Here is a 27,081-nt window from a genome sequence, read left to right as displayed (position 1 = left end):
TATGATCTTGAGCATCATCATCTTCGATGTTCATCTGTCCCCTTTCATCGACATCTGAAAGGGTTGCTGAGCGGGCTGACGAGTTTAATGCGGCTAATGGTGACTTCACGACGCTGGAACAATGTAAAACCTTGATGTTTTCCAACGGCAAACAATTTCCACTATTCACTTGTTGTAGCTGCGTGTGCACAAGTAACTTTCTCTAAGCACTTACAAACTGTAATGATGTCGGGTTGTTATTGAAACCTCCTTTCGAACGTATGTAGCCAAAAAAAATTTCAATATGGTCTTGGCACATTTTGTATAACGGCAAAAACGTCAGGAGGGGTGTTTGCGACGAAACAAGTGATTCATACAGAAACAGTGCACTCTTAATACACACTCGAAATCCCAGAAATCCTGTTTTACGGTTTGACTCAATCAATAAAGGTCCTCTTGTGGATACTCGAAGCGATGCCAGATAATTATCTGCTTCGTGTAAAAAAGAATAAATCTCATTGAAATTCGAAATATGCATTGGTTTCTTCCACCATGCTTGCTTAAGGTTTCTCGAATTTAAAATGTCGAACAGGCGATTAACTATTCGAATAAACCTAATCGTTGGGCCCACATGTTCAAACCCCTTTATTCCCATTTCCAAGCACAATGACAGCGCATCAGCCACAGAATCACTGAACACTTGGGCAGCCAAACGAACTTTCATTTTTTGCTTGTGGAATTGGACGTGTGCTTGACGTACTTTATTTCCCAAATGAAGGCCTTCTGATTCCTGAAGATCGTGTAGCCTCTTTACAAACTCCCAAGACACAACGTCACCATTATCATCTATAAATGATCCCTTTTCGCCCAAAGTATTGCGAACTAACTTTAACATATGACACACATCTAAAAACACAGCAATCTCCGTATTTTCATACTGAAAAGTTGTTATTAGTTCCTTAGAATCAAGAGAGCATTGCAAATTTCTAGCCATACTCATATTTTGCGCTGCACCATCGAATGTGATAGATGCAATCCTCACACCAGTCCTAAACAGTAGAGAAAGAGCGCTTTTCCCAATACTTGCAAGCTGTTCTCCAGTGAGAGCGTCAACAAGAAAATACCCTATAGGTATCTTCCAGGAGTCATTTACACTTACAACCAAAAGAGCTAATGCTTCTTTAGCCACAAATCCACAATCGTCATCAGCTGTAGTGCCAAAATCTACGTAACCATAAAACTTCCCATTCAAAAACGTTACATGTTTTCTTATGGCCATGGAGTCCAAAATTAATGTACAAACTATGGGATAGCTACAAGAAGTTGCCTTCGCCGAAAGAAAACGTAGCGATTCCTCTGTAAACCCAGGATAACCTCCTACAGATGAATACCACTTGGAAAGGGTTCTTGGGTGAGGTAAGCAGGTATTGAAAGTTTCCCTTACGTATGAATAGGCCCTAGGCGAATAGAAGTGCAGTGTTAGAGCAAAAGATCTGAGTTCTTCACCATACTTTTTAGGTAGAGGTAAAGTTTCAGTTTTCGCAACTTGGCGCTTAAGAAGTTCTTCAGGACCCTTAATTCTTGACAGCAGCTCCAAACCTTCCTCAGAAGTCAAATTTTTCTTTTGCAAAGAAGTCAAGACGTTCTTTAAAGAGGAGTTCTTCGCTTTTTGTCTTCTGAGATTCTGCTGGATATTTTTTATTTTCTTACTTTTTTCTTCACAAATATTTTCCATATGAAGAACTTTCCTTTTCAGTTCTTCTTTCGTTGGTGAGCGAATAGTGGTGTAAATAGTCGACTTCTCACTTGAGCTGCATGCAATCGGAGCAACAAGAGAAGTTCCTTTTTCCAGATCCATAGTAAGTGACTCTAAACCTTTCGAGGGAAAGTCTGTTGGACTTGCAGCAGATGAAATTACAGCTGAACATACCATTTGCGAGTTAGGTTCCTTGACTACTGTACTAGAAAACTATCTTCTTTCTTCAGTCTTCTCTATTTTTGGTGTAGGTTCCTTGACTAGTGTACTTTTTTCTTCAGGCTTCTCTATTCTCGGCGATCTTCTGACAGTTCTTTTTTGCTTCTCTTTCTGGAAGAAACAAGCAAAAAGTCAATTAACAATAAGTTAATTAAGTTCAGTACAAAAATTCATATATCGCGAACTACGTGAAATGTAAGAATAAAAATGTGCGCCGTGTGCACTAAATTACATGAGATTCTAGCAAAAGCGGGGGTTCTTAAGTACGTTGATCTGAAATTGCAAGAGTTTTTTCTTTTAATTTTTTTACGTCCCACGCTTATGCCGGTTAGGCTAAAGGAGACGGTGATGATGAGAAATGAATGAAATGGTAGAATGAAGAAAGTTGGAGGAAACGGGAGAACCTGGAGAAAACCCACGAGCATGGTGTTTGTCCACCACAAAGTCCACACGAATAGCTAGTGCTCTTACTGTTACAAGCAGGACGCTTCTGTTCAAATTTCGTGATCAGACAACTGAAGGATCATCTTCTAAGATCATATTTCAATCCCATCAGGCAAATGCTTGAGTGATACCTACAAATATTAGCCTTGGTCAGTTCATCTCCAAAAATGTTTTTCCATGATTCATATAAACTAGTCCCACTCGAACATTGCTTAGGATTTGCCTAACACTATGTTTATAAATAAGTCTGCTCCCCCTGACGTCTCATCAATGATAGGCTGGAATGTTACCAATTAATTAGAAACTATTTAGTTATCTGTATTTGGTGTTTTGCATTCCCTGGTTGACTTTTAGACTAAAGCACACGATGAGAAATTAAACATGATAATTACATGAATGAGAAAAGAACAAAAACGTCCAACATACCCTCACCTCAACTCCCCTACCAAGTGGTCTAGTGGCTAGCGCTCATGCATTTGGTGCACGGGTTCCTGGATTCGGTTTGGGGTAGAACAGCATTATAGAACGCATTACGGTGCTTTAGGTAAAAATGAGGACGGTACGTAGTCTTGCCTTGCTGCTTACACCAAAAGAAGCATGCTTCGCCACTGGTTGAAATCATTCAAATTATTAAATTCATGTGGGATACACGGTAGTTCTATTTCATTAAGTATTAATAGTGTTACAGAGAAATGTTCAGTTCCACTATCTAATATTACAGACCAGGGTTGGCTGGTTTAAACCAGCTGGCTATATATATATATATATATATATATATATATATATATATATATATATATATATATATATATATATATGTTTAAACCAAAAAACGAAAAAATGTTCGTAAAAGTGTTTATCACGTGTCACTCCGCATATTATTCATATTATATTCAAACCTAAATTCTCCATTCATTACTCGAAGAGATTATACTACAAATGCAACTTTTTTTTTATAAGTTCATGAATGTTTCTTTTATGATTTTTTATAGTTTGTTATTATTGTTATGCAATTCGAATCAAAGAAAAATTCTAAATATTGTTTCGTTTTAGTAATGTTTACTATTGATAAAACACATTAAAATACCGTACTTTGGGGGGGGGGTCATATAAACCCCAGGAGAGGCATTTACTGAAATCAGAAGTATCTTTGGTATCTATTTATGTATAAAAGGACCAGAGCCAAAAAATGAAAATGAAATCTTTGAGTTTTACGTCCCACGGTTATGCCGGTTAGGCTAAAGGAGACGGTGATTATGAGAAATGAATGAAATGGTGGAATGAAGAAAGTGGGAGGAAACGGGAGAACCCCGAGAAAACCGACGCACACGGTGTTTGTCCACCACAAAGTTCACTTGGCGGGAGCAGGGTTTGAACCCGGGACCCCATGCACCAGAGGTGAACGCTCTACCACTGAGCCACCGCGGCCCCCAAGAACTAACTTGGAATTATTTAGTTCTTCTGTACTCTGCAGTATTTTGAAATTGTCCATATGTAATTCTCTATAATGGTTTCACTTGTGCACATGTTTATCTTCTGGTCCTCAAAAGACAATTAGACAAATGTATTAAAAGTATGTAAAGATCAGTACAACGTATTTTTCTCAGGAGTCCTTCGTGAGTGAGTCGGCAAACGTACCGCATTTGTGGCCAATTAGTCCCGATTTCGAGTTCAAATGGAGGACAATTTGTTTCTGATGTATGTAAGTCGAGAAACGGTTTGGACTCCGCTCTAAGCTTATGTGACCCCTTCCAGCATAACCCGGTAGTTGCAAAATAACACCAAGGTGAAGCAAACTTATCTCTGTCCATACATAATATAAATACACAGAGCAAATTATTTTAACAAAAAAAAAGTTTAAATCGAAAAAAAAACTTTTTTTTCCAATAAAAACCATGGTTTTTGCCAACCCTCTTTCAGACAAGCATGTACTAAAATACAGAAAATCAATTAAGATACGTCCTTCAGCGTTGGATATTATAATTAGCCACTGTATTAAAACCCTGCCTCTCCTCCCCATATACTTTTAAGACAATGCTAATTAAGTCACAACCCAGTCTGCGTCTTAATACCAGTAATATTTAGTACATTCATTACCACTAAAAATCAAAGAATTTTGCACTAATCCTGAACGATTTCTTTTAACTCCTAGCTACTTAAACGGCTTAGTATTCATTGTAATAATATGTTGTTTTGTTCGTGTCAGATCACATTTATGTACGTAGCATACGGACACAATGAGCCTACAAGCAACTTATGTAATTTCCTTATATCTCTAAAACGTTCCCTTTCTTGGAACACTTAACTCACTTGCACCCTCCCCTAAATTTCCAACGTATACTTTAGGTTATAAATGTACAGTAATGCTTCTTTTTACAGTGTTTGATGAAGCCAATATGTTCAGTTAGTTGGCGAAACTGTCACATTATTTTAAAATAAACGTTGTTTTATTCAGTTATTTATTTCCTAGTTCAAGTTATTTAAGATAGCAAAACTGTTATGAACCAGTTAGCTATAATTTCACCAGGAGTCAAGAGAAATCCTTGATCTTTCTAATGATGATAATGTATAAAATTATCAAGGTTCAAATAAATAAATAAAAATAAAGAAACTGAATATACCTTCTGCAAATACTTTGGAAAAGCAGGAAACACAGATGGAACTGCATTTTCGCGAATTCTCACACAAGACAGGGACGTTCTATCAATGTCATCTTCTCGGAAATGTACAGAACAAAGTGCACTACCAGCACTAGGAGTCCAGTTTTTTCGTCGAATAGACCTAATCCAGGCTTCACGCAATTCTTTCTTCTTAGGTATCCTTCAATTACAAAATGTACAAAATTACCATTAAAAATTCAGATTATACAGTACGAATATAGAATTGGTTATTGAGCTTATAAAACACACTTTAGTAGTAATAATAATAATAATAATAATAATAATAATAATAATAATAATAATAATAATGTTCCTATTTCAGGTATTTTTAACCTATATTTCCATACTCCCAAGAGTACTCTTCATCGGGCATAGGGCTTAACATTTTTTCTCTTATGCAGCTCTTCACGTAGAATTTCTTTTCTTTTCTTCTTTGGTAACAACAATGGTGTGAAAATATCTTTTCTAACTAAACTGATTCTGTATTTTTAAAAATCTATTCCTGTAATTTTCTACGTTGCATGTAAGTTTGGAAGACGTAAAAAAGGAACACTATTCAGGTTAGTTGTAATTGTTATTACAAATACAGAACTTTAGCCATAAAAGGCTGACAACGCAGATTATTACCCGGTCTTGCTATTCGTCCCCCCCCCCCCCAAGTAATCTACTGCTACACTATGCGCGGACTTGGATTTGAATAAGTTATTCTATATTCTAATTTTGGAAAATGAAATCTTTAAGTTTTAACGTCCCACGGTTATGCCGGTTAGGCTAAAGGAGACGGTGATAATGAGAAATGGTGGAATGAAGAAAGTGGGAGAAAACGGGAAAACCCCGAGAAAACCCACGACCACGGTGTTTGTCCACCACAAAGTTCACTTGGCGGGGCTGGGATCGAACCCGGGACCCCAAGCACCAGAGGTGAACGCTCTACCACTGAGCCACCGCGCCTTATAATTTTGGAAAGTATAACCATAGCTTTACTTGGGAAACTCTCTTACATATCAAGTTTAACTTATCTATCGATCTTTTCCGCTTCCTCTTTATCATATAATGACAGTGTGCTTTACTGATATCTTCTTTCACTGGAAGCTTTCTCATACACATGGACAATGAAACTACATTTAATTCCGATATTCAATCATAGGTCAGGTTTGAAACTTATTACACTAATTTTATGCGAAACACAACTTCTCAGAACTTTTTAAATTCATGCAATAACAATAATAAAAATTGGAATTAGCGTGGAGCACTGATAAGTTTCCCATTTATGAAGAAGAGTATGTAAAGCATAATTATTCAGAAATTGAAGATAACCCGATTCTTCCCAATTCTCAACTTTGCTGTAGGTTTCTGTTTTAACTTATCTTCACATCACATAACAAACAAGTAGTCTTATCCTTGCGTACACACACAAAATAGGACTGTTTTAACAGTGTTCACCGTCAGATGGTGTTGTTGCATCTCTACAGATAATGCTGGGCGCAATTATGCAAAAAAATATCTACCCGTTTGGGCTAGGTAGTCACTAGAAGCTAGCATTGGACCTATTCACATCTGGGAAGCGCAAAGAAGGTCGGCCCGGTCGATATCAAGGGAATGCATGTATTAAATAAATAAATAAAAAAAAAGTACTTAAGATCAACACTGTATGATGATAATTTATGTTTTAAAAAAGTTAAATTCTGGACTATATGAATTCGGTATTCTTGCAATATTAGGTACATAGAGCATAATATGGCAGTTTCAAACCCACTACCTTACTAATTCATTTATCTTGTCTAAAACCAACCCCTAACTTAGGACATGTATGCTCCAGTAATGGAGGGGAAACGTAAATGGAGAGCAGGAACTGAAAAGCGAGTATTATCTGAACCAAATATGGTGAAATGGGGCAAAAGTTTAGATGCCATTCCATGTAATGCGGGCATGCAGTTGAAAAATCTACGGAAAAAATATATATTACTTGATTACACAATAAGATCGTACAAGTAATAAAAATATATCGGGGTCTTACCTCTTGCATGTATAGTAAGGCAAAATTCGAAATGAAAAGTGTGGCGTTTACCAGGTAATACTCCATAAGAAAGACATGAAATAAAGTGTTATATAAAGACAGTGTACAAAGCACTGATGCTAATAAACACGCCCCGAGCGAGTTTTTAAAATCGCTATTATTTATTTAAACGTATAAATGATTTTGGTAAATCTTTAGTAATGGGGGGGGGGGAACTAACGAAGACAGAAAACAATGTGCCTTGTGTGACTCCAAACCACCTTCACTCGCTAACGCTCGCTCGGCACCTCTCTGAATTAAATGTATTTAACCTCACCTATGCGAATTTGAATAGAATATCGGAAAAATTCGGTTAAAATCCTGGCCTCCCTAAAGTTAAACAATAGCCATGATTTCTAATGGAATGTTGGCAAGTCAGGATTTTTCTGTTGGACTAGTAAAATTTTGTTGCCTATTTGCATTCTTGGTACAAAGTGATCATTGAACATACAACTCTCACAAAGCTGTGCCAGTTGCATATGGCTATAGGGCACATGCTTTCATGAAATATAAAATGTTTTTCCACTACCATTTATGTGTATACCCACGGTCAGTAACGCGCCTGCTCCCTACACAAAGCCTCGCTACGGCTAGTATTCCCACGCCTGCCTCAGATAGCAATCTTGCTTTTTAATGACCACATAACAAAAGTTGGTTTGTGTTTTTAAGTCGATTCTGCTTTATACAGTGCTGTTTTATGATATACCTGCACACGCTATAGTTATACTCAGCTCTCCTGAAGTCAGTCTGAATATTTCATTACAACTCCTTATTTAAACACTCTTTTAGACAGAAACAGTGCATTTCGCACTAAAAGGAGTTTATATTTCACGAATATAATCATCCCGTTGTGTAACAACCTAGTACAGGCAGTATATTTGTATGTGTTCTCGATTTTTGTCCCACAGACATGTATTTGATAGGAAACTCCGCTCCCAACTCCCCATAGTAGAGTGTTGTTAAGCGCTAGTGGGAAGCATGAGAAAGTAACTAATTTTGTGCAGTAATATAATACAGATGAATTTACAATAGTATAAAGCACAGAAAGCATGAAAACAAGAATTATTTGTGATTACATGTTAACTGTGAACAATGAAAATGAAAGAGGTGTAGCTAATTATAGGCAACATATGTTAAAATAACAATAAATAAATAGCAATACAACGTTAAAAACTGATGCATGAAGGTCTAATTCGGGGACGCTACCTGCGGAAGATCAGCTTTCTTACTACTTTTGGCATTATTCAAGCAGACGTTTCTACCAAATTTTGACAAATTTCTTACATTTTCAGGTTAGGTTAGAGCTTTGCAACGGCGCAGACGTCTTATATGTTCTCAGGGGAGTATCAATATTTCTTGATTCATTTCCTTATAGTTAAAGTCTTTTATGAACACTATCATAAAGGGCTGTGCTGTGATAAGTAAAATATACCGGTACTATAACGATAATTTGGGGATACCCTAGCTCAGTCGGTAAGACGGCTGACTTTGACTTAAACGTAAGAGAAACGGGTTCAAACTAAAAATCTTGCGGATGCTGGAGCCCCGGACTACCCAAATAGTCGGCTCGCATGGAGCTATGTGTGTCTTTTCGCAGAGTATGCACTAAATGAGAAGCTTAATTACTTGCAGATCTACTTCAGGAGGACTCTATAAATAGTGTCGACACATAGCAAAAAACTACAGTGCATAAAATACGAACCACCTGGTGCTAGGTGGCTACTAAAAAGCACGAATGCTACTCAACGAGCCAGGGCAGAAGCTCAACAGGGGAGCCCGAACATCAGCGACGGGGGTTATACACATAAACAAGGATAGTTGAAGAACACATTTACATTTACAATACTCTATCACTCAAAATCCATTTCAATAAGCTGCGCATTGACAGTAATAACTTGTATTCACATTCTCATTCCTTCACGAAACATGTTCCACATCATACTCTACCTACAAATTTTCTATTTTGTAGAACCGTCTGCTCGAGTGAATCCTACTTCTCTCTAAGTCGCAGGTTCTTGGCAAGGTTCTAGAACACTGGACCCCCTTCCCATTTAGCCGTAATAAAGACAGAAAACGACGTGCCCTGTGGGGCTCTAACTCGCCTTCACTCGCTCAGCAATATTATGTAAATGAAATATTAGCCCTTAATTTTAATACAGAAAGGAACGAACCTAGCTAGTAACCGATATACTGGGAACTGTGTTCTAGAAACTTCCCCATGTTCTTTTCTTATTGTTAACTTCAGTACTTATTAATTCTTTCTGTATTATTTCATTTATAACACTAACTTTATTACTTGTTTCCGAGTTACTGTGATGAATTGTCGAAGTCGGAACACATACTTCTACTAAGAACATGTAAATATACATAACCATTCAGTTACATAGCTTGTCACAAATTTAAATCAAAAGCACATACTATAATTTCAGTATGACGATTACAGTTTTTCTAATGGAACAAAGTGTAACTTACGTTCTCTTACCACCTAAATGGATATCACTTGCACTAGCACGTGAACTAGCATTTAGTAGCCTACTTCTGAATCTATGAAGAAGTCAACCTAATTGAAGCTATAACATGTGTAGTATGTCCATTTAAATAATTACTACTAAAATCTTCAAAATAAAATAAAAAGACCAGATAATATTGACATCAAAATATCAATTCTGCTAGAAGCGAGTATCTTTTAATTAGGGATTTTCTTACCTGTGAAAGGTTATTCCGGGTAATTTCTCCTCACTCCTATTTGTACAGCCGTATGCTACACATGTAACCATTTTATAATATAACTTTGAAGCAATACTTTAAAAATAAACGACAGACACAGTACATGTCTTCATATGAAGATAGCACTGTTTTGAGCCAACAAATATGGCGGTAACGAAAGTAGCCAATCAGACGTGCCGATGCTCGGATGTTTTTTGGCTTCATTCTTTTAATAGGATGAAGATACGTAAGGGCAGAACCTCTATTTTACAAGATCCTTTGCAAGCACTAACGATTACACTAGAAGAGATCATTAGCGCTTTTGAAATTGGAGGGAATTTGAGCCAATTAATAATTTCCCATGTATTCCTTATGGTAGTTTCGTGACATGTAAGTGGCAATAGTCACACTAATTATGAATCACTAACGAAACTGTTCGTGTTTTCTGGAAGCACTAACGATGCACTAATGATTGCACTAGGTTTAATCATTAGCTGTTTCTGGGGGTGGTTACCGTGAATTTGCCCCCCCCCCCAGTATTTTGCTTCTAGCGTCCGAACTATTGAAGCACAAATGTTGGGATTTGATGTTCTAAGAAACACTTACGATTGCACTAGAATATATAATTAGCGCTTTTGAAATTGGAGGGAATTTAAGCCAATTATAAATTCCCCATTTATTGCTTATGGTAGTTTCGTGATATGTAAGTGGCAATAGCCACACTAATTATGAAGCACTAACGAAACTATTCGTGTTTTCTGGAAATACTAACGACGCACTAACGATTGTACTAGGTTTAATCGTTAGTGCTTTCTGGGGGGCTAACATGAAGTTGGCCCTCCAAAAATTTTTTGTTTCTAGTGTCGGAACTATTAAAGCATTTATGTTGGGAGTTGGTGTTCTAGGGAGCACTAAAAGAGATCATTAGCGCTTTTGAAATTGGCGTGAATTTGAGCCATTTAAAAATTCCCCATGTATTCCTTATGGTAGTTTCATGATATGTAAGTGGCAATACCCGCATTAATTGTGAAGCACTAACGAAACTATTCATGTTTTCTGGAAGCACTAACGATGCACTAGGTTTAATCGTTAGTGCTTTGTGGGAGACTAACGTGAAGTTGCCCTTCCTCAATTTTTTTTTTGCTTCTAGCGTCCGAACTATTGAAGCACTAATGCTGGGAGTTGGTGTTCTAAGGAGCACTAACGATTGCACTAGGGATCATTAGCACTTTTGATATTGGCGGGAATTTGAGCCAATGAAAAATTCCCCATGTATTCCTTATGGTAGTTCCGTGATATGTAAGTGGCAATACCCACACTAATTGTGAATAACTAACGAAACTATTCGTGTTTTCTGGAAGCACTAACGATTGCACTAGGTTTAATGGTTAGTGCTTTCATGGGGGGGGGGGGCTAACGTGAAGTTGGCCCCGCTAAAGTTTTTTGCTTCTAGCGTCCGAACTATTGAAGCACTAATATTGGGAGTTGGTGTTCTAAGAAGCACTAACGATTGCACTAGAAGAGATCATTAGCGCTTGTGATATTGGAGGGAATTCGAGCCAATTAAAAATTCCCCATGTATTCCTTATGGGAGTTTCGTTACATGTAAGTGGCCATAGCCACACTAATTGTGAAGTACTAACGAAACTATTCGTGTTTTCTGGAAGCACTAACGATGCACTAACGATTGCACTAGGTTTAATCGTTAGTGCTTTCTGTGAGGCTAACGTGAAGTTGCCCCCCCCCCAAGTTTTTTGGTTCTAGCGTCCAAATTATTGAAGGACTAATGTTGGGAGTTGGTGTTCTAAGAAGCACTAACGAAGCACTAACGATTGCACTAGAAGAGATGATTAGTGCTCAAATGGGGGGGGTAACTATCCGACGTATTTTCTTAGGGTTTGGGAATTTAATATAGCATTGATACTGAAATTATAAATGTGAACATAGATGGCAGCATATTTTGTTCTACTTATTTGGCGAAAGAAGCAGAAGACTTACAAATATTTTAATACGAACTTCAATCGTGCTTTGCAGTGTAAGATTTGTCTGAGTACAATGTTTAAAGTTTAAACATTTTCCTGTCTTTTTCTAATATAAAAATGTAAAAAATATCAAATACTCTCAGCCAATAACAAACGATTTTCGGATATTCGAAAGAAGCAATTGTTTCCTTAACCATGCCTATGAAAACGATGACTATACTGTTTTGAATTTTTGTAGAAGCAACTTGCAGCCGTGAGTGATTTCGCGGCTGTGTTTTTGCTTTAGTTTATTAATTACACTGATGTAGGTGCAGTGATGCCAATTGAAGGGAAATTTTGAGTAAATTTTGGAGAAAAGGGAAATTACTTAAAATCTCTCAATATTGCAGGGAAATTTGAACCTCTTCAACCATTTATAGATTGAATGTATTTACGTATCTGATTAATCTAATTAAAATTTAGTATAAATTTAACATCCTATTTGTTCCAAACATAACCCGTTGCCCATATTTCACATAAATTCTCACAAGTTATCTTGCTTTGCATTCGTTAATATTTATCAACATTACACATCGATCAACATATTCAGTTAAATTCGAAACATTAAAACAATGCTTATTTAAAATCTTTTATCAAAATTAGTCTTCCCATTGTTGAATTAAATGCAATGCAATAAGATGAAATATTTCTCAATTAAATTATCACTCCAACTATTAAATATTATAACAGTTTCGTTTTCCCAATCAGAAGATGTTTTTCCCAACCAGAAAATTGATTGTGAAGAGGATTAATCGATGTAAGAGGAGAAAATCTGCGTGTCGTGAATGTAAATATGTATATATGGGCGAATACTGGGTCATTAGTGTATGTGTGTTTGTGTAAGTTTACAAATTTTCTGGTGGCTGTGCGCACAGAATTATAAATTCTTAAGAACTCCGCATCTCTGAACTTTGTATTGTGCTTACGAACATTCCTCGTGTACAGCCAAAGACAGTAGCAACTAGAGTTTTCTTTGTAACTGTTCGTATTCGTTTCAGTAAATATGGGAGTGCTGTTCTTAAGTAAGTAGGGGAAAGTGTCGTACCTAAGGACAGTTGTACCTATGGACAATGGTGTTTTTAATAGGAAGATTTGTGCCTAAATTGGATTTGGTTGCCTTGCAACATTGCTTCTTTCACAGTATCAGTATAGGCTTACGACGACACTGGTGTTTGGTGATTTTGCTCTGTGGCACCAATTTGAAATTTTTTGGAGTTGAAAGTAATATTTTGAGGTAATTTCTCTCATTAGTATTACTTTTATTATATACAATTTTAATATATTGGGTTGTTAATCTATATTAGTAATTATTTGGCTACTTATACACTAAGATTGTTTTCAGTAATACTTATTGCAGAACCAAAGGTAGCCATTTCTGGAAAATGTAGCGGGAAATGTACATGTGGACAAATCTTATGTACCTATGGACGTCCGTAGGTACATACTTAGATTTTAAAAAGTTTCTATGTCTCTTTACAGATGCCACGTAGCAAGGAAAAGAAGAAAAGAAAACAACCGTCCAATGAATCTAGTGCTGTGATGGACGTAATAAAGAACAAGATTAGTATCCGTGAATCGGCCAAGAAATTTAATATTTCAAAAAGTTGTTTACCTTCCATGTTGCTCAATTTAAAAATCCTCAGCGAAAACATATGCTTACTCACCACGTTATGATAATCATAGGGTGTTTAGTGATGAACAAGAAGCTATACTAGTTGACTACATTAAGCAGTGTGCCTGTATGCAGTATGGACTTACATTAAAAGACATCAAGAAACTTTCGTATCTCTTTGCGAAGGAGAACAAAATTCATTATCCTTCTACTTGGGACAGGGATCAAACAGCTGGTGAAGGATGGTAAAGTGGTTCAGGGCTCGTCATGCGGCTGATATCTCACTTCGAACACCGGAAGCTATCAGTCTTTCAAGAGCTACCGGTACATCCTTTAATAAAGAAAATGTGTCCAAATTCTTTGCAAATTATATAAGTGTAATGAAATGCTATCATTTTGATCCCTCAAAATGTTGGAACATAGATGAATGTGGTATATCAACTGTTCATTTTCCGCCAAAAGTTCTCGCTCCAAAAGGTGTAAAACTATCGGAGGAATTACGTCGGGAGAAAGGCGGGAAATCTAACAATGATTGCAGCTGTAAGCAAAATAAGAAATAGTGTGCCTCCTATGTTTATATTTCCAAGAGTGTATTTCAAATCCCACATGCTGAAAGGTGCTCCTCCTGGTTCTATTGGTGATGCAACACAGTCAGGATGGTCCAATGAAGACATGTTTTTAATCACTTCACTTTTTGAATCACTTCATAAGCCATACAAAACCATCACCAGAAGACCGTGTACTTTTACTACTCGACAATCACGAAAGTCACATGTCTTTCAAGACAATCTGTCGTGATAAAGAGACGGGGGTGGTTAGAGTCACCTTCCATCCGCATTATTCACACAAGCTCCAGCTTCTGCATAGGACAGTTTTCGGTCCTTTTAAATCGTACTATAATAGAGCAGTAGCAGATTAGATGTCATCAAGCAGTGGGTCAAATCTAGATGATAAAACATCAGGTAGGCCAGTATCCATATATGAAGTAGCTGAGTTTGCGGGAAGGCATACCCATTAGCGTTTACTCCATCAAATATAACGAATGGTTTTCGAGTGATGAGACTTCATCCACTTAATCGAGACATTTTTCTGGATCACGAGTTTTTACCTTCGTCAGTGACAGATCGCCCAGAACCATCAACGAATCTCACAGAGTCTACTGAAGATGCTGAGTTTTCGACTGTTTCAGGTTTAGTCTCTGGATTTACAGATTTTTCTACTTCAAATGAACCTCCAACATCGAATAGTGTCACTAATCCAGTACTTTCCGGAACCATTGAAAAGCACCCCGTTGTCACGCCGGAACAGATACGTCCTTTCCCGAAGGCTGCAGTACGTAAACCTAGGGGCCATTAAACGTCGCAAAGGAAGATCAATGATTTTAACAGATACGCCCGAGAAAATGGAAATTGAAGAAATGAAAAGGAAAAGGAAATGTAAGCAACAGGAATATAGAAGTTGTAAATCGATACCGAAGAGAATGAAGTCAAATCTTAAAGTACTACTTGATAACAGCTCTTCAGAAGAGGAAACCCTTGAAGATTTACTTCAACTCTATGAAGAAAGTAGTGAAGGAGAACTTGTTGACCTATTAACTGAATATCAAGACTTAGCCAAGGACCTAGAGTGTGGTTTCAATCCACAAGAACTTAAACCTGGCGATTATATCAGAGTTGAAGTGACAGTTCGAAGCATTTTATGGCTAGAATAAGAGAAAAATCGGGAGATGGTTTGTGTGCAGTGGAGTATCTTAAAAAGTGTTCAAGCGACGATTCACCAAAATTCAGAATTGAGAAAGACCCCAGCATTTATGATTTCTTAGATGAAATAAAATTGAAGCTACCTAATCCTAACATCGTAGGTGGTTCGGAGAGGCAATCAAGGCAATTGTCTTTTCCAATCTTATTTATGGGATACAACCTTGGTTGAGTCATTCTATAGAAGATACGAAATCTAAAATAGACCTAAAAGAGTTTTTTTTTCATTTTCCCGACTTATTGCATTTTGTGAACAATGTTTTCTTATTTAGATAATGAGTTTCTCTGTGTTTACCATAACATTTTGTCATATTTTAAGACTCGTTGTTATAGGCTTGTATTTGCCAATTATATGAACCAACCTTCTTACATTTCTACACAACCGTGTTTTTTCTTATTAATGGATCAAACTTTGCAATGAATAAAAACTAGAAAGACGCAATAGATGTGTTTTCTATTATTTATTGCCTTCTATGCCTTTTGTCCTCAGGTACATCACCCCATGTCCATAGGTACATGCCCCCGTTGTACCTCAGGACACAAAATATGGGTTTCAAAAATCGGTCATTGCTTGGTTTCAAAAAGCGTTCAGGAAGTGACAATTTTTTGTGTAATAAAGAACGAATGTCTAAAGATATTTAAAGCAATCTGGCTCCCTTGGTGTTATTTGTTTAACAAATAAAAAATACAATTCAAAAAATGTCCATAGGTACGACACTTTCCCCTACATATCAAGTATATACTTAATATTTTCTTTGTACCTTAGGTTATATTAATATTAAAATCTATCATGATATCTAGCATAAAAATTAAATTTACATAATATTTATTTTATATTTTTTATGATTTATTTAGGTTGTCCGTCCTGACCGAGGTATTTATAGGGTTTTTCTTCAGTCACACCAGGCAAATGCAGAGATTGCACCTTTAACATAGGTCCTAGCCTACACCTTTCCATATCCTTTCCCCTCCTCTATCGCGACGCCTTAGATACCTAAACAACAAATCAAGTTCAAATTCTGCGTAAGCTAAAAGGAAGGCTGTCAGGTATCTGCTTGTATGTGGTTATAAGATTGGGATGAGGGGGTGGAAGCGAAAACGATTAAAAATGCGTTTACTAAATACAGTACTTGAACGGTTTGGAAGAAGGGAAATTTTGTCCGGAAAAGGGAAATTCTGAAGCTTGTGAAGGGAAAACGGCTCTGAAGGAATTGGCATCACTGTGTAGGTGTAGTGGAAAAATATGGAGTAGCTGTCAATTAACTCGAAGATTGTGGTACGATTTTAGTCAGATGATCGAAATGTAGGGATTTCTTACTGTTTTATGTTTGAAGTCTTATGTGTATTGTAGTATCTAATACAGAGGCGGAACAAGAAGACAAAAACAGGCGGAGGATAGCAGTCAGGACCCAGATTATGATCTAGGTATACAGGGGTGTAGCCAGCAGTTTTATGTAGGAGGGGCCGTCGTTTTCTAGGAGGGGCTAGCTACAATGTACAAAGCCAAAGAAATTGTGTTGCAGCTAGGGATGTAAAATACCTTTGTATTTATTTCAGCGGGTAAATACCCGGGTATTTACCCAAAATGGGTATTTTAGTGGGTATTTTATGTTTCAATTACCAATAAATGAATTTGATTGTTGTCAATGAAAAATATAATGGTCATTTGCATCACCTGCAACAGGAGCACTAAATAACCACTAAATTAATCATTTTTTCCTTGATATTAAAGAATGAATTTAATATTTATTAAGTAACACAGTACGGATTTCCTAGTTACTCACCGATATTTTCTTTCTACTTGCACTAAATTTCCTTCTATTACCCTTGGCGGAAAATAATTGACCACTCTACCCCGTAAATTCTTACCTTAGTGTGCCCCTGAGGCGTCCAATCAGTTGCACGGTATAGAATTCAATAGTGGACCAAACCAACGCGAAAGTATAAAATTTATGACAGAACATGACGGTGACCAAAGAATGTGAAGTCAGTTGCCACCAAACTAATCATATATTATTATGAAGTATTCTGTCTGCCAGCAGCTCCTGGTATTAATGACACGGAATTTAAGTTCTTCTTTAGGTTCGAGGTTGATGAAATTGCTTTCTCCATTTTTTTCGATCTGGCACATCTTCTTTTATCTTCCAATACCTTCACCAGTTTTTAAAATCACCGATGAGCACACTAACTAAACTATTTAAGTATCAGTGGGATCAACTAAAATGAACAACCACTTTTTCTTTAGGTTTACCAAAGTCATTAATTGCGGAAAATGAATATGGTTCTAAAGTTTACCTTTAAAAATGTGAATAGTACTGATGTAAAATAACTTTTTTTTTAAATAATTAACAAAACTGAATTGATATTCCAAATACAACTTCTTACTTTCTTCACGCAAAATAATGTTATTTTTGGTATTTCATCTATTAGGCAATGAGATGTACTGAATTGTCAATTATGCAAAAAAAATTGGACCAATAAGTTTCTTATATTTCACTTCTGGTTTACTGAATTAACAAATTAAATCTAATTAGGAAACTATATTGTAACATCTAAGTTGTTGATATAGTTATATCAAAGTAAAGAAACTCGATTCTAGTAAGTAATAACCTAGAAAATATTTAGAAACTAAACAAATTACACATTTACTAATTTGCCATTCTGTAGAAGTAATCATATGATTACGAAAGTTGTAGAATAATCAAAGTAACTGAATTTAATAAATTGTTCGATCAAATTATTTACTAAATATTCCGTTGAAAGAAAATGATCCATAAAATAAGAAATAATACTTTGTAAAGCACTTAAGTAGCTAAGTCCTGATTTTAGAAGTGTTCACTAAACGGAGTTTAACACTACCAATAATGCTTTGTGAAAGTATTTATTGGAATTTAAAATATTAATGTGATAAAAAAAGACGTTAAGTTGTATAGTAACTAAGTGAAAAGGTAATATTTATACTTTAAATTATTCAGTATAGAACAACAATTAACCCCTATCATATTCGGAGCATTATAAATAAAACTATCACAAATTTTACTGTTCTACTTAGAATCAGCCGTAAGATCAGAGTAATTCTTCAGTATCAACATCACTATCACTCGTTTCTTTATTTTTCTGCTGTCACTCATTTTTTCCCTTTCCAAAGTATCTGGTGTTTTGTTCTGTTCCATGCCAACAGCTGGTGACTTCTTCCTTATTTACCCTGGTTCTAAGTGTTGCATCCGTGAAACTTCAGGTAATTTCTTACTTAAAAGCTTCCAGTTATATGAAAGATATCTTAGTTCACCTGCCCTCTCCGATGATAAACAATTTATTGTTTTACTAGGGTCCAACTAAATGTAAAGAGAGTTCTTTCTGTGGCGGCAGATGTAACAGGAACACTAAGGATTCGAATAGCGACATCAACTAATTCACTGATGCCTCGAAACCCTCTCCACCAAAGTAGTGAGGTCATTTGTTCCATTCCGTCTCACAAAAACTTCCTTGCCCATATTCCTTCCTTGTCTCTATAGTCAGTCAAATGTGCTCTCAGTAAAACAGAATTCAACCCAATTTGTTTTCCAACTTCACAAACGAAGTTTACTTCATCAAGCAATTCTTCAGCATCAATTTGCAGCCCTGAAAAGTGGGATTGAGGAGATCTACAGCCAGATGAATTGGGCCTAAGCCAAACTCACTTCATACTTTAAATTTTTCCATTATTGATTACTCTTCTGTTTTTGAAAGAATTGACGATGGTAACTGTTCTGTCAGAGTTTGATGAAGGCTCTGGAATTTTGAGTGCATCTGAGGTTTATTTTACTCGAAGCAATTAATCAAATCCACTATAAGTTTCAAAATGGCTGCAAGGTGGTTTTCAATACAAACCCAGAATACATAATCAACAATTCTTTTCTTGATTTCTGAAAGTAATGACGACAATTCCTCACTCACAGCGAGCACCTGAAGCCTAGTTTTTTCGATAAGCAAACTTTGGAGACAGTGTAAACGGCTTCCCCATCTTGTTTTTCCAAGCAACTTTAACGAAATTGTAACCCTTTTCTCCCTTCAGATTTGTGTAAATAGTGCTTGCAAGTGATGTCTGTGTTTGTATTAACAACATCAGTTACACTTCCCAGTAATGTCTTTACCAAAGGACATCCGAGGATGTCAGAACAAAGCAAATGGAGATGAGCAAGACAATTCAAAGATACTCTATTAGGATACTTCTGTTTTACTAATATAAAAGCTACTCTCATGTTATACGCGTTGTCTCCTATGATTACTAAATTTTTTTCAGGGTTACATTGTTTACAGAACATTCATAATCTCTTCATACAAGCAATGTACATCTTTCGACAACGCAAAATAAACAAAAACAGGTTCAAACTTTGAAATTACGAAATAAATGATAGATTCATTTCTCAACAAGTGACACTGTAAATGTCACCAATCCAACCGTCACACTGTAAATGTAGATTTGGAGAATTCCTCTAACTTCATTTTAATTTCCTCTTGCATTTCACTGTGTAGAGCATCCAAGTAGCTCGCAACCAGGCGATACCTTGATGGGAGAGCATACGAAGGACGAATTTTCTTTTTAAAAAATTCAATCCACAAAGGGTGATCAACAAGTGACAAAGGACACCCACTAACGAAGATCGCTGTGGCAATGTTTTCGTTCAACACTTTCTGTAAGACTTCGATAACATTCCATACGTCGGTATTTGTTTTAAGAAACATCAATATTACGATTCTATCAAAACTCCCAAATAGTAACGTTGAACCTAAGAAGCCATAAAAAGTTAAGAAAAGCCTGTACATTTTATGGAAATTGATGTAATGCTTTTTACTTCAGCATATTTTCATATAATAAATGCGACTACATCAAGTATATCGAACTCACTTTCTCCTTTCATGATAAAACTACTCTAAAATGTCCTTTTGAGCTCGCTAGTAGACCTAGGGCACACTTTTTTCATGATTAACTTGAAGTCTATAATGTTCGACTCGGAAAGATTTTGATAATTTTGGGTGTCTTTATTCAACTAGTTATAGCCTCTGAGATGTAATGCTTTATATCCATGATCCAGCTTTCGTTTATCTTTTATTTGTGTGTCGGGTGTCTGAGTTGTTTTCTGTGAAACATTCCTGAGAATTTTAAAATTTCAAAATTGCACTTTTCAGGAAAACCTCTTGGATTGAAGGAGTCTCAAAACATTTGTTCTCAAATGAAAATACACAATAACGTGATAGGGTTCTTGAAAATTGGTGGCGTATCGCAGACTTTACATTTAAAACTGGGGCTGTCTCCCAAAGATTCAACAAAGAGTGTTTATATATTATTTCTATGCTTGGATAATCTAAGGCTTGAAGTCATACTACGATTTATTATTTTTTTTAAAGTCTTGGTGTGAAACTAATCCAAGTTTAAAAGCCATTCACATCTTTGTGAAGAAAGGGAATAGTTGGATAAGTATAGTAAAATAGCCCAAGATCAATCTTGAGACGACAAGTGGATGTTAATGTAGGTATCCCAAGGAGACATTAATCCCTCAAGTTTCAACTCGTGATTCTGATTCTCAATCTGATTTGTTCGTGAGCGATGACGTAATATCGCAAATGTGGTGTGAATTATTTCTCAAGATTGGCTTGATCGACGTTGATCAAACTTTGATGTACATATAGGTGTAGACAAGGGCTTCGTCTGAAAAATGTAACAACTCACCCCCACCATTTCACCCTTTCAAAACATGATTTCCTCTTTACCTATGAAGTTCTTCGAGGAAAATTATTTAAAAAAAAAAAAAAAAGATTTTAGATATCGCTTTAACCTAGAATAGCATATAATATCCAAAATTGTACCACTGGTGCGTCATAGTTAACCCGCTCCGTACCTGAAGTGGGTAAATTGTTTATTATTTCGCATATTTATAGTGAATGAATGAGACATCACGCTCGAGAGACCCCCCCAAAACAGAAAAACGTCACCGGTATGGTTAATAATTCTTAAAACTTCATAATAATTGAACTTTCGTAAAATACCCATTTTTTGGGTAGGTAAATACAAAAGGGGTAAATACCCATTTTTTATTTACCTACCCACTGGGTATTTACCCGACCCACATCTCTAGTTGCAGCTAGTGCTCTCGAGGCCTGGAAAAAAAGGAAAATTTTAGTTTCATTCCGGAAAACTAAAAAGCTGGTTTCTAGATTATTATTATTATTATTATTATTATTATTATTATTATTATTATTATTATTATTATTATTATTATTATTATTATTATTATTATTCGTTTTTTCTCCATAAATTATATTCCAGGTAGTTTTTATTATGTTTGAACTTTGTGGTGGACAAACAACGTGTGCGTGGGTTTTCTCGGGGTTCTCCCGTTTCCTCCCACTTTCTTCATTCCACCATTTTCATTCATTCCTCATGATCACCGTCTCCTTTAGCCTAACCGGCATAACCGTGGGACGTAAAACTCAAAAATTTCATTTCATTTTTATTATGTTTAACCAATAACTACTGTCCCCGCCTAACGTTATACCTTTCTGCATAACTATTTTAGTTTAAGCCCTTGTATCTTCATAAGACTGATTTTCTTTGAAATTTCACTTAATTTCTTTAAAATTTCCTGACAAAAATATTTATTTATTATTCGTCACTTAAAAAAAAGATAATTTTATTAAAAGCTATATCTCATTTACTGTTTTAGGGGCACTCCGCATATTTCGTATCGCTATTTCTGACCAATTTTTGCATATTGACACAGCAGTACAGTGTTTAGAATCACGGTTTGACACTAAAATAAAATATTTTCTAGGACTCTGTGAACGGTTTATCATTGGTGAAACAAATGATGTTAGAGCTATAGATGAATTTTACACAGACGATATAGATATCGAACGGTTCAAGCTGTATTGTGATATGTTACTTGATCTTCGCAAAACACAAACTACCTCCCAACCTTTTCAAAGTTTCGTGTGTGTTCTTGACTTCTTAAAGCAAAACACTTATCTTCAAACCAGTGGCGGCTAATGTTAGTGTTGCAGCGTTGCGCAACGACCAAAGTATTTCAAGAAAAAAATATTAGCAATAGTAATAAAGAACAGAAAAAATACTTTCTAGTACTCCCATATATACTTTAAAAATAACATATTTTTTACTTCTGTAATTGTCCGTTTCGTTAATCCGTTTTAAAAAGCGAAAAATAATCCGTCACAGAGTCTCTAATTTATATTGTGTTGCAGCGAGCATACAACGACCAGATTCCTTCAGCGCGGGAATTGGAGCAAATGTTAAGTCTCCTTTCCCCTATCTCAGAAGTTAAAGGGTCTGGTCGTTGCAGTGCTTCTGCAACACAGTACGGTTTCCAGTGAATGAGGTTTATCGCGCTAAATGAGCTTTCTGAATTTTATTTCACTAGCAATTAACAAATGGAATTTGTTTTTATGCATTCATATTTTTAAATTACGGTACTTATACTGTAGCAAATCAATATAATGACAATTAAAAAAAGTGATAGCAGAATTACAAAATAAGAAAGAAAATATGTAGTAGAGCATAAATCAAATGAAAGTAGATCCGCATTTACAAGTTAATTCTTAGCTTATATAGATAATGGTTTCTTCTACAGTAATTTGTGAACCAAATATTAATAAGTCAATATGCAGAATCCCCCCCTCTGTGGATAGTATTTTAGTATATACATATTTCTTTTATAAAACAAGTATATTTTATACTCTTGATAAAACTGTATGGCGGGGAACACCACATTGAATTTGGGACTAGTTAGCAATGCTCAGAGGCGTAGCCACGAGGAAGGTTCACCGGGTCCGGACCTCCCCAAAATTTCGAAACTAGCATTTGTAGACTTTCTTAACGAACTATACTTGTTTAACAGAGAAATGATTGATGTAAGCTAAATATTTTATTTTACGCCTCATCATGCACTCTTTCTTTTCTTATAGAAATAATCGTTCTATCATTTTTTTCTAAAAATATAGGTGACAGTAATTAAGAATTACTTTTCTTTTCGGGTACAGTATAAGACAGGTTCGTTATTACGTAGACGTATTAGACCTTCCTCAAATACTTTGGACCTCTCCCAGCTAACATGTTGTTCCTAATTGCGTAACAACCAAGCGGGATGATTTGGAATGTAGTTTTTTTTTCTCTCACGTACATGTGTGTGTGTTGATGTATGAATAGGGTTGCCAACTCTGTAAGATAAAAAAAAAACGGCACTTCCTCCAAATTCTCTATGATATAGGTCTCAGGGTGAAGTATCTCTGTTCGGACTTATCCATGGAAATGAAATGTACTATCGTGAACAAAAATGCATTAACACATATATTCTGTATGTCCTTAGAACATTCACTAATAAGCTTAATAGATATATTGTGCTATAAATGAGAAACTGAAATTGATCAATCGGCATTGATCAATTTATTGTATTTACCAGTAACTACCATTTCTTTAAAATCATCGAAACAGATGAACAAAAGTATAATAATCTTTACGTGACAATTTTGGATTTGGAAAATGAAATTCACTCTTTAAACATATAGTCTCTACTTCAACTATAGGAAATTGCTTTAAGAAGTCCTTTTTCACTCTTTATAAATGTATAAAATTCCTTGAAAGTAAATTTCAAATTTTCCCTGGTACAGTCCCTGTCATCTCTCTAAAATTTTCTAAACAGGTGAACAAAATGTATTAATCGTTGATAGATGGTGAAAGGTAACAGTTTTGAGTTCACAGAATGACAGCTACTTTTCAATATCTATACTTCGATATCGATACAAATAAAAAAAAAAACGGTTATAAAGGGGCTGGTGAGAAGTTTATACCCGTCACTGGCTTTAATCAAAATAACAGCAATTTTTCCGGCCAGGCCAATGAAAAGCCGGCCAGTTGACAGCCCTATGTATGAATATGTGACATTCGCAATTCATATACCAGTATCTCTTTTGTCTCGGTTGTTTTGGTTATTAGTTATTAGATTTAATTTTATTGTGTGTGCTTTAATTCTGTACATAACCTACAAATTCTGAATGAATTGCATACCATGACTTCTGTAAATAGCTTACCAAAAAAATTGCCCAACTTTCAACTGAGGAAAAACTTAAAATTAAGGCTTGGATCAAACAAGAAAAGTGCAATTCAGAAGAGCGTTCGAAAAAAAATAAACGGTTTAAATTTACAGGACATCTTATGGCAGTATGCACTAGATAAATTTCCGCAATTTATTTTAAATTTTCCTAGATAAATTGTGAATAAAGCGTGTTCAATGTACATTTTTTATAACATTAATCTCTGCTACGAACTCTCTTCAGTCTAAACTGAAGAGGAATTCGGATCACTGTCAGGGACTGAGTTTGCTAGAATGAATTGTTCACAATAATCTAGAAAAAATATTTAGTGAATCTACAAAGCTTCTGAAATTAATATTAACTGTACCTATGGCGTCAGTAAAAGAAGAAAATTTTTCTTTTCACATAAAAAGAATTGACACTTTCAAGAAATTGAATGTCTTAAGAAAGGTTATCACAATTGGTTATGCTTTCCATCGAAAAAGACCTTACAATGAGAATACTAGAGTTCAACCAGCATGTATTAGGCAGATTTGTTCCAATCAAAGAGAGAAGAATGAACTTACTAATTAAATAAGGTGATTAATCGGTTTAAATGTTCTGCATTTTTTATTTTTTAAAAACAGAATTTTATTTAATTTCACATGTCACATAGCATTTGCATCTAATGTTATGCTGATTAGTCAATGAGTCCACTTTATATCTTCTTTCTCCGATCGTTCGAGCTGCAACACCCAAAACCACAATCTACTGGCCGCCACTGCTTCAAACCATATTGCCAGAAATCGTTAAGTTCGTTCGATTATTTTTGACGCCAACATCTAATACTTCCATAGCGGAGAAATCCTTTTCTTCTTTGAGACGACTAAAGTTCTATCTACGATCTACCATGGGACAAAAACGGCTGAACGCGTTAGCAATTTTAAATTGTCATCAAGAACTTTCTGCAGCACTCGATCTTGATCTTATTGCAGACGAATTTATAATGCGCACCAGTGTTGCCACAGTCCTAGCTCTGGAGTGGGCTGAAAAATAGTACCAAATTGAAAGAAAAAGGACTGACTTCATTATTTTTATATCACTGTAATACGTGGCTCTATAACAGGAAACTAGAATTGTTCTAGAACCCCCCCCCCCATCTCTTCCAAGAGCCCAAATCAAGAAAGTACTCTTTTCATAAACATCCAAATAGGAGGTCAATGTATTTTTTCGTGTTTTATCGTTTTGGTGTAGAGTTTTTGCAACGACACAACAACGACTTACTTGAGCACACGCTGGTCTTCTTCAGAATATTCAACACTTGACTCAACATGTGTGTGCTTTTTTAAAAGATTTCAAGCTGAAATTTCCACCACACCACTACTTTCTCATCTCCTTCATGCGCGGCGCGGATGCGTCCATCTAGCATCATTCGTTTCCCGGTATAGTTCGAATTACGAATTTTCCATACAAAATTCGTAGCGTTATGCGGTGTAACATCAAAGAATAAATGTTTAACAGCATTTTTTACGAGTCCAACACACAATATGAGTAACGTGAGATGTAGGAAAAGTCTTACTGACACTGTTGAAAATGTGGCAAGTATTTGTTAAATGGTGCTGAATTGGGTAGAATTGTACCAACTTTTTCACAAAATGGGCTGAAAATGCCAGTGTGGTAGCAACGGGCCGAGGAATGACAAAAAGGACTGAATTTGGTACAATTGTACCAAGTGTGGCAACACAGATGCGCACCGAAATTCGCAAGCAAACTTTTGCAATGAAAAAGAACTAATTCTCCGTTTGCCACCTACAAAGCAGAACTTGGATAGAAGAAAATCAACTAAATACAAGTAAGTTAATATTAATATAATATTACATAGTTATATCTTATTCTTACATTTATTTTATTGTCTTATTAGTCTGGAGGAAATCCATCGAAACTAAAAATTTCAGTATGTCTAATGTTTCTCGGTGGCTTTTACCTAATTTGAGGGTGCTGAATCTGAATCTGCCAGGTGTACAAATGTACACCTTGAGCGTTTCTAATAACTCAAGATGGCGACTGTAAAATTGATAGGAATATTATTGTATATTTTATCAAGATTGATATCAATTTATATGTTTTTTGGGCTGCAGATTCCAATAATAATGTCAAAAATGTTATGAAATTCATACAAATCGAGGTATTCAATATGGCGCCCAATAGGACGGCCGTAAAATTGACAAGAATATTTTTGGAGTATTGTATCGACATGGGTATCGAAGTGTATGTTTTTTGGGTTGCAGATTTCAATAGTTACTTCAAAAACCTTATGAAATTGATAGAAATCAATATATTCAATATGAAATATTCAGATTCGTGACCCTCGAGCTAGGTACATACTTGGAACAATATCTGATACACTGAAATTTTGGATTGGGTGTTGATGCTTTCTCCGTCACCGCAAGTCACCTTGTTTGCGCTCCAGAACATTTTTTTCCCACATTTTGGGCTTCTCTATATTTATTTACAAAACCATTCCTTTCTGTGTGCAAAAGAAAACGAACAACTCAAGCTTAGGTTTGAAAATTTTCTTATATTTTTTCCTGGACGTTTTCTTAATCAAGAATTATGTTGCTGGCCACATTAATGCGAAATATGTGCATTTACAATACAAAAAACCGATGTTTTTATGTTACTTTGCAACAAAATAGTAAATATCACAGATCAGTCACTTGTCAGTCTTCCGTCAGAAGAAGTATCCATATTTTCGTCTTCTAGATTCCTAATATTTTGACGTGTGAAGATATTCTGGTATCGTTTAGA

General features: G+C 35.7%; 1 protein-coding gene across 1 annotated transcript; it reads right to left on the bottom strand.

Moving 5' to 3' along the window:
- Nucleotides 1-1,799: 1,799 nt before the first annotated feature.
- LOC145681138 (THAP domain-containing protein 6-like) lies at nt 1,800-10,028 on the bottom strand. Its single transcript, XM_081752572.1, has 3 exons — nt 9,821-10,028; nt 5,020-5,218; nt 1,800-2,065 (listed from the first exon to the last, which is right to left on the bottom strand). The coding sequence occupies exons 1-3, from the start codon at nt 9,889-9,891 to the stop codon at nt 1,949-1,951; spliced, it is 387 nt and encodes a 128-aa protein (XP_081608698.1). The 5' UTR covers nt 9,892-10,028; the 3' UTR covers nt 1,800-1,948.
- Nucleotides 10,029-27,081: the final 17,053 nt, after the last annotated feature.

This window comes from Thermobia domestica, chromosome 3 (assembly GCF_964235325.1).
Source record: "Thermobia domestica chromosome 3, izTheDome1.hap1.1, whole genome shotgun sequence".
Taxonomy (NCBI): domain Eukaryota; kingdom Metazoa; phylum Arthropoda; class Insecta; order Zygentoma; family Lepismatidae; genus Thermobia; species Thermobia domestica.
The sequence above is the reverse complement of the archived record's forward strand: the minus strand, read 5'-3'. Positions and strand labels throughout refer to the sequence as shown.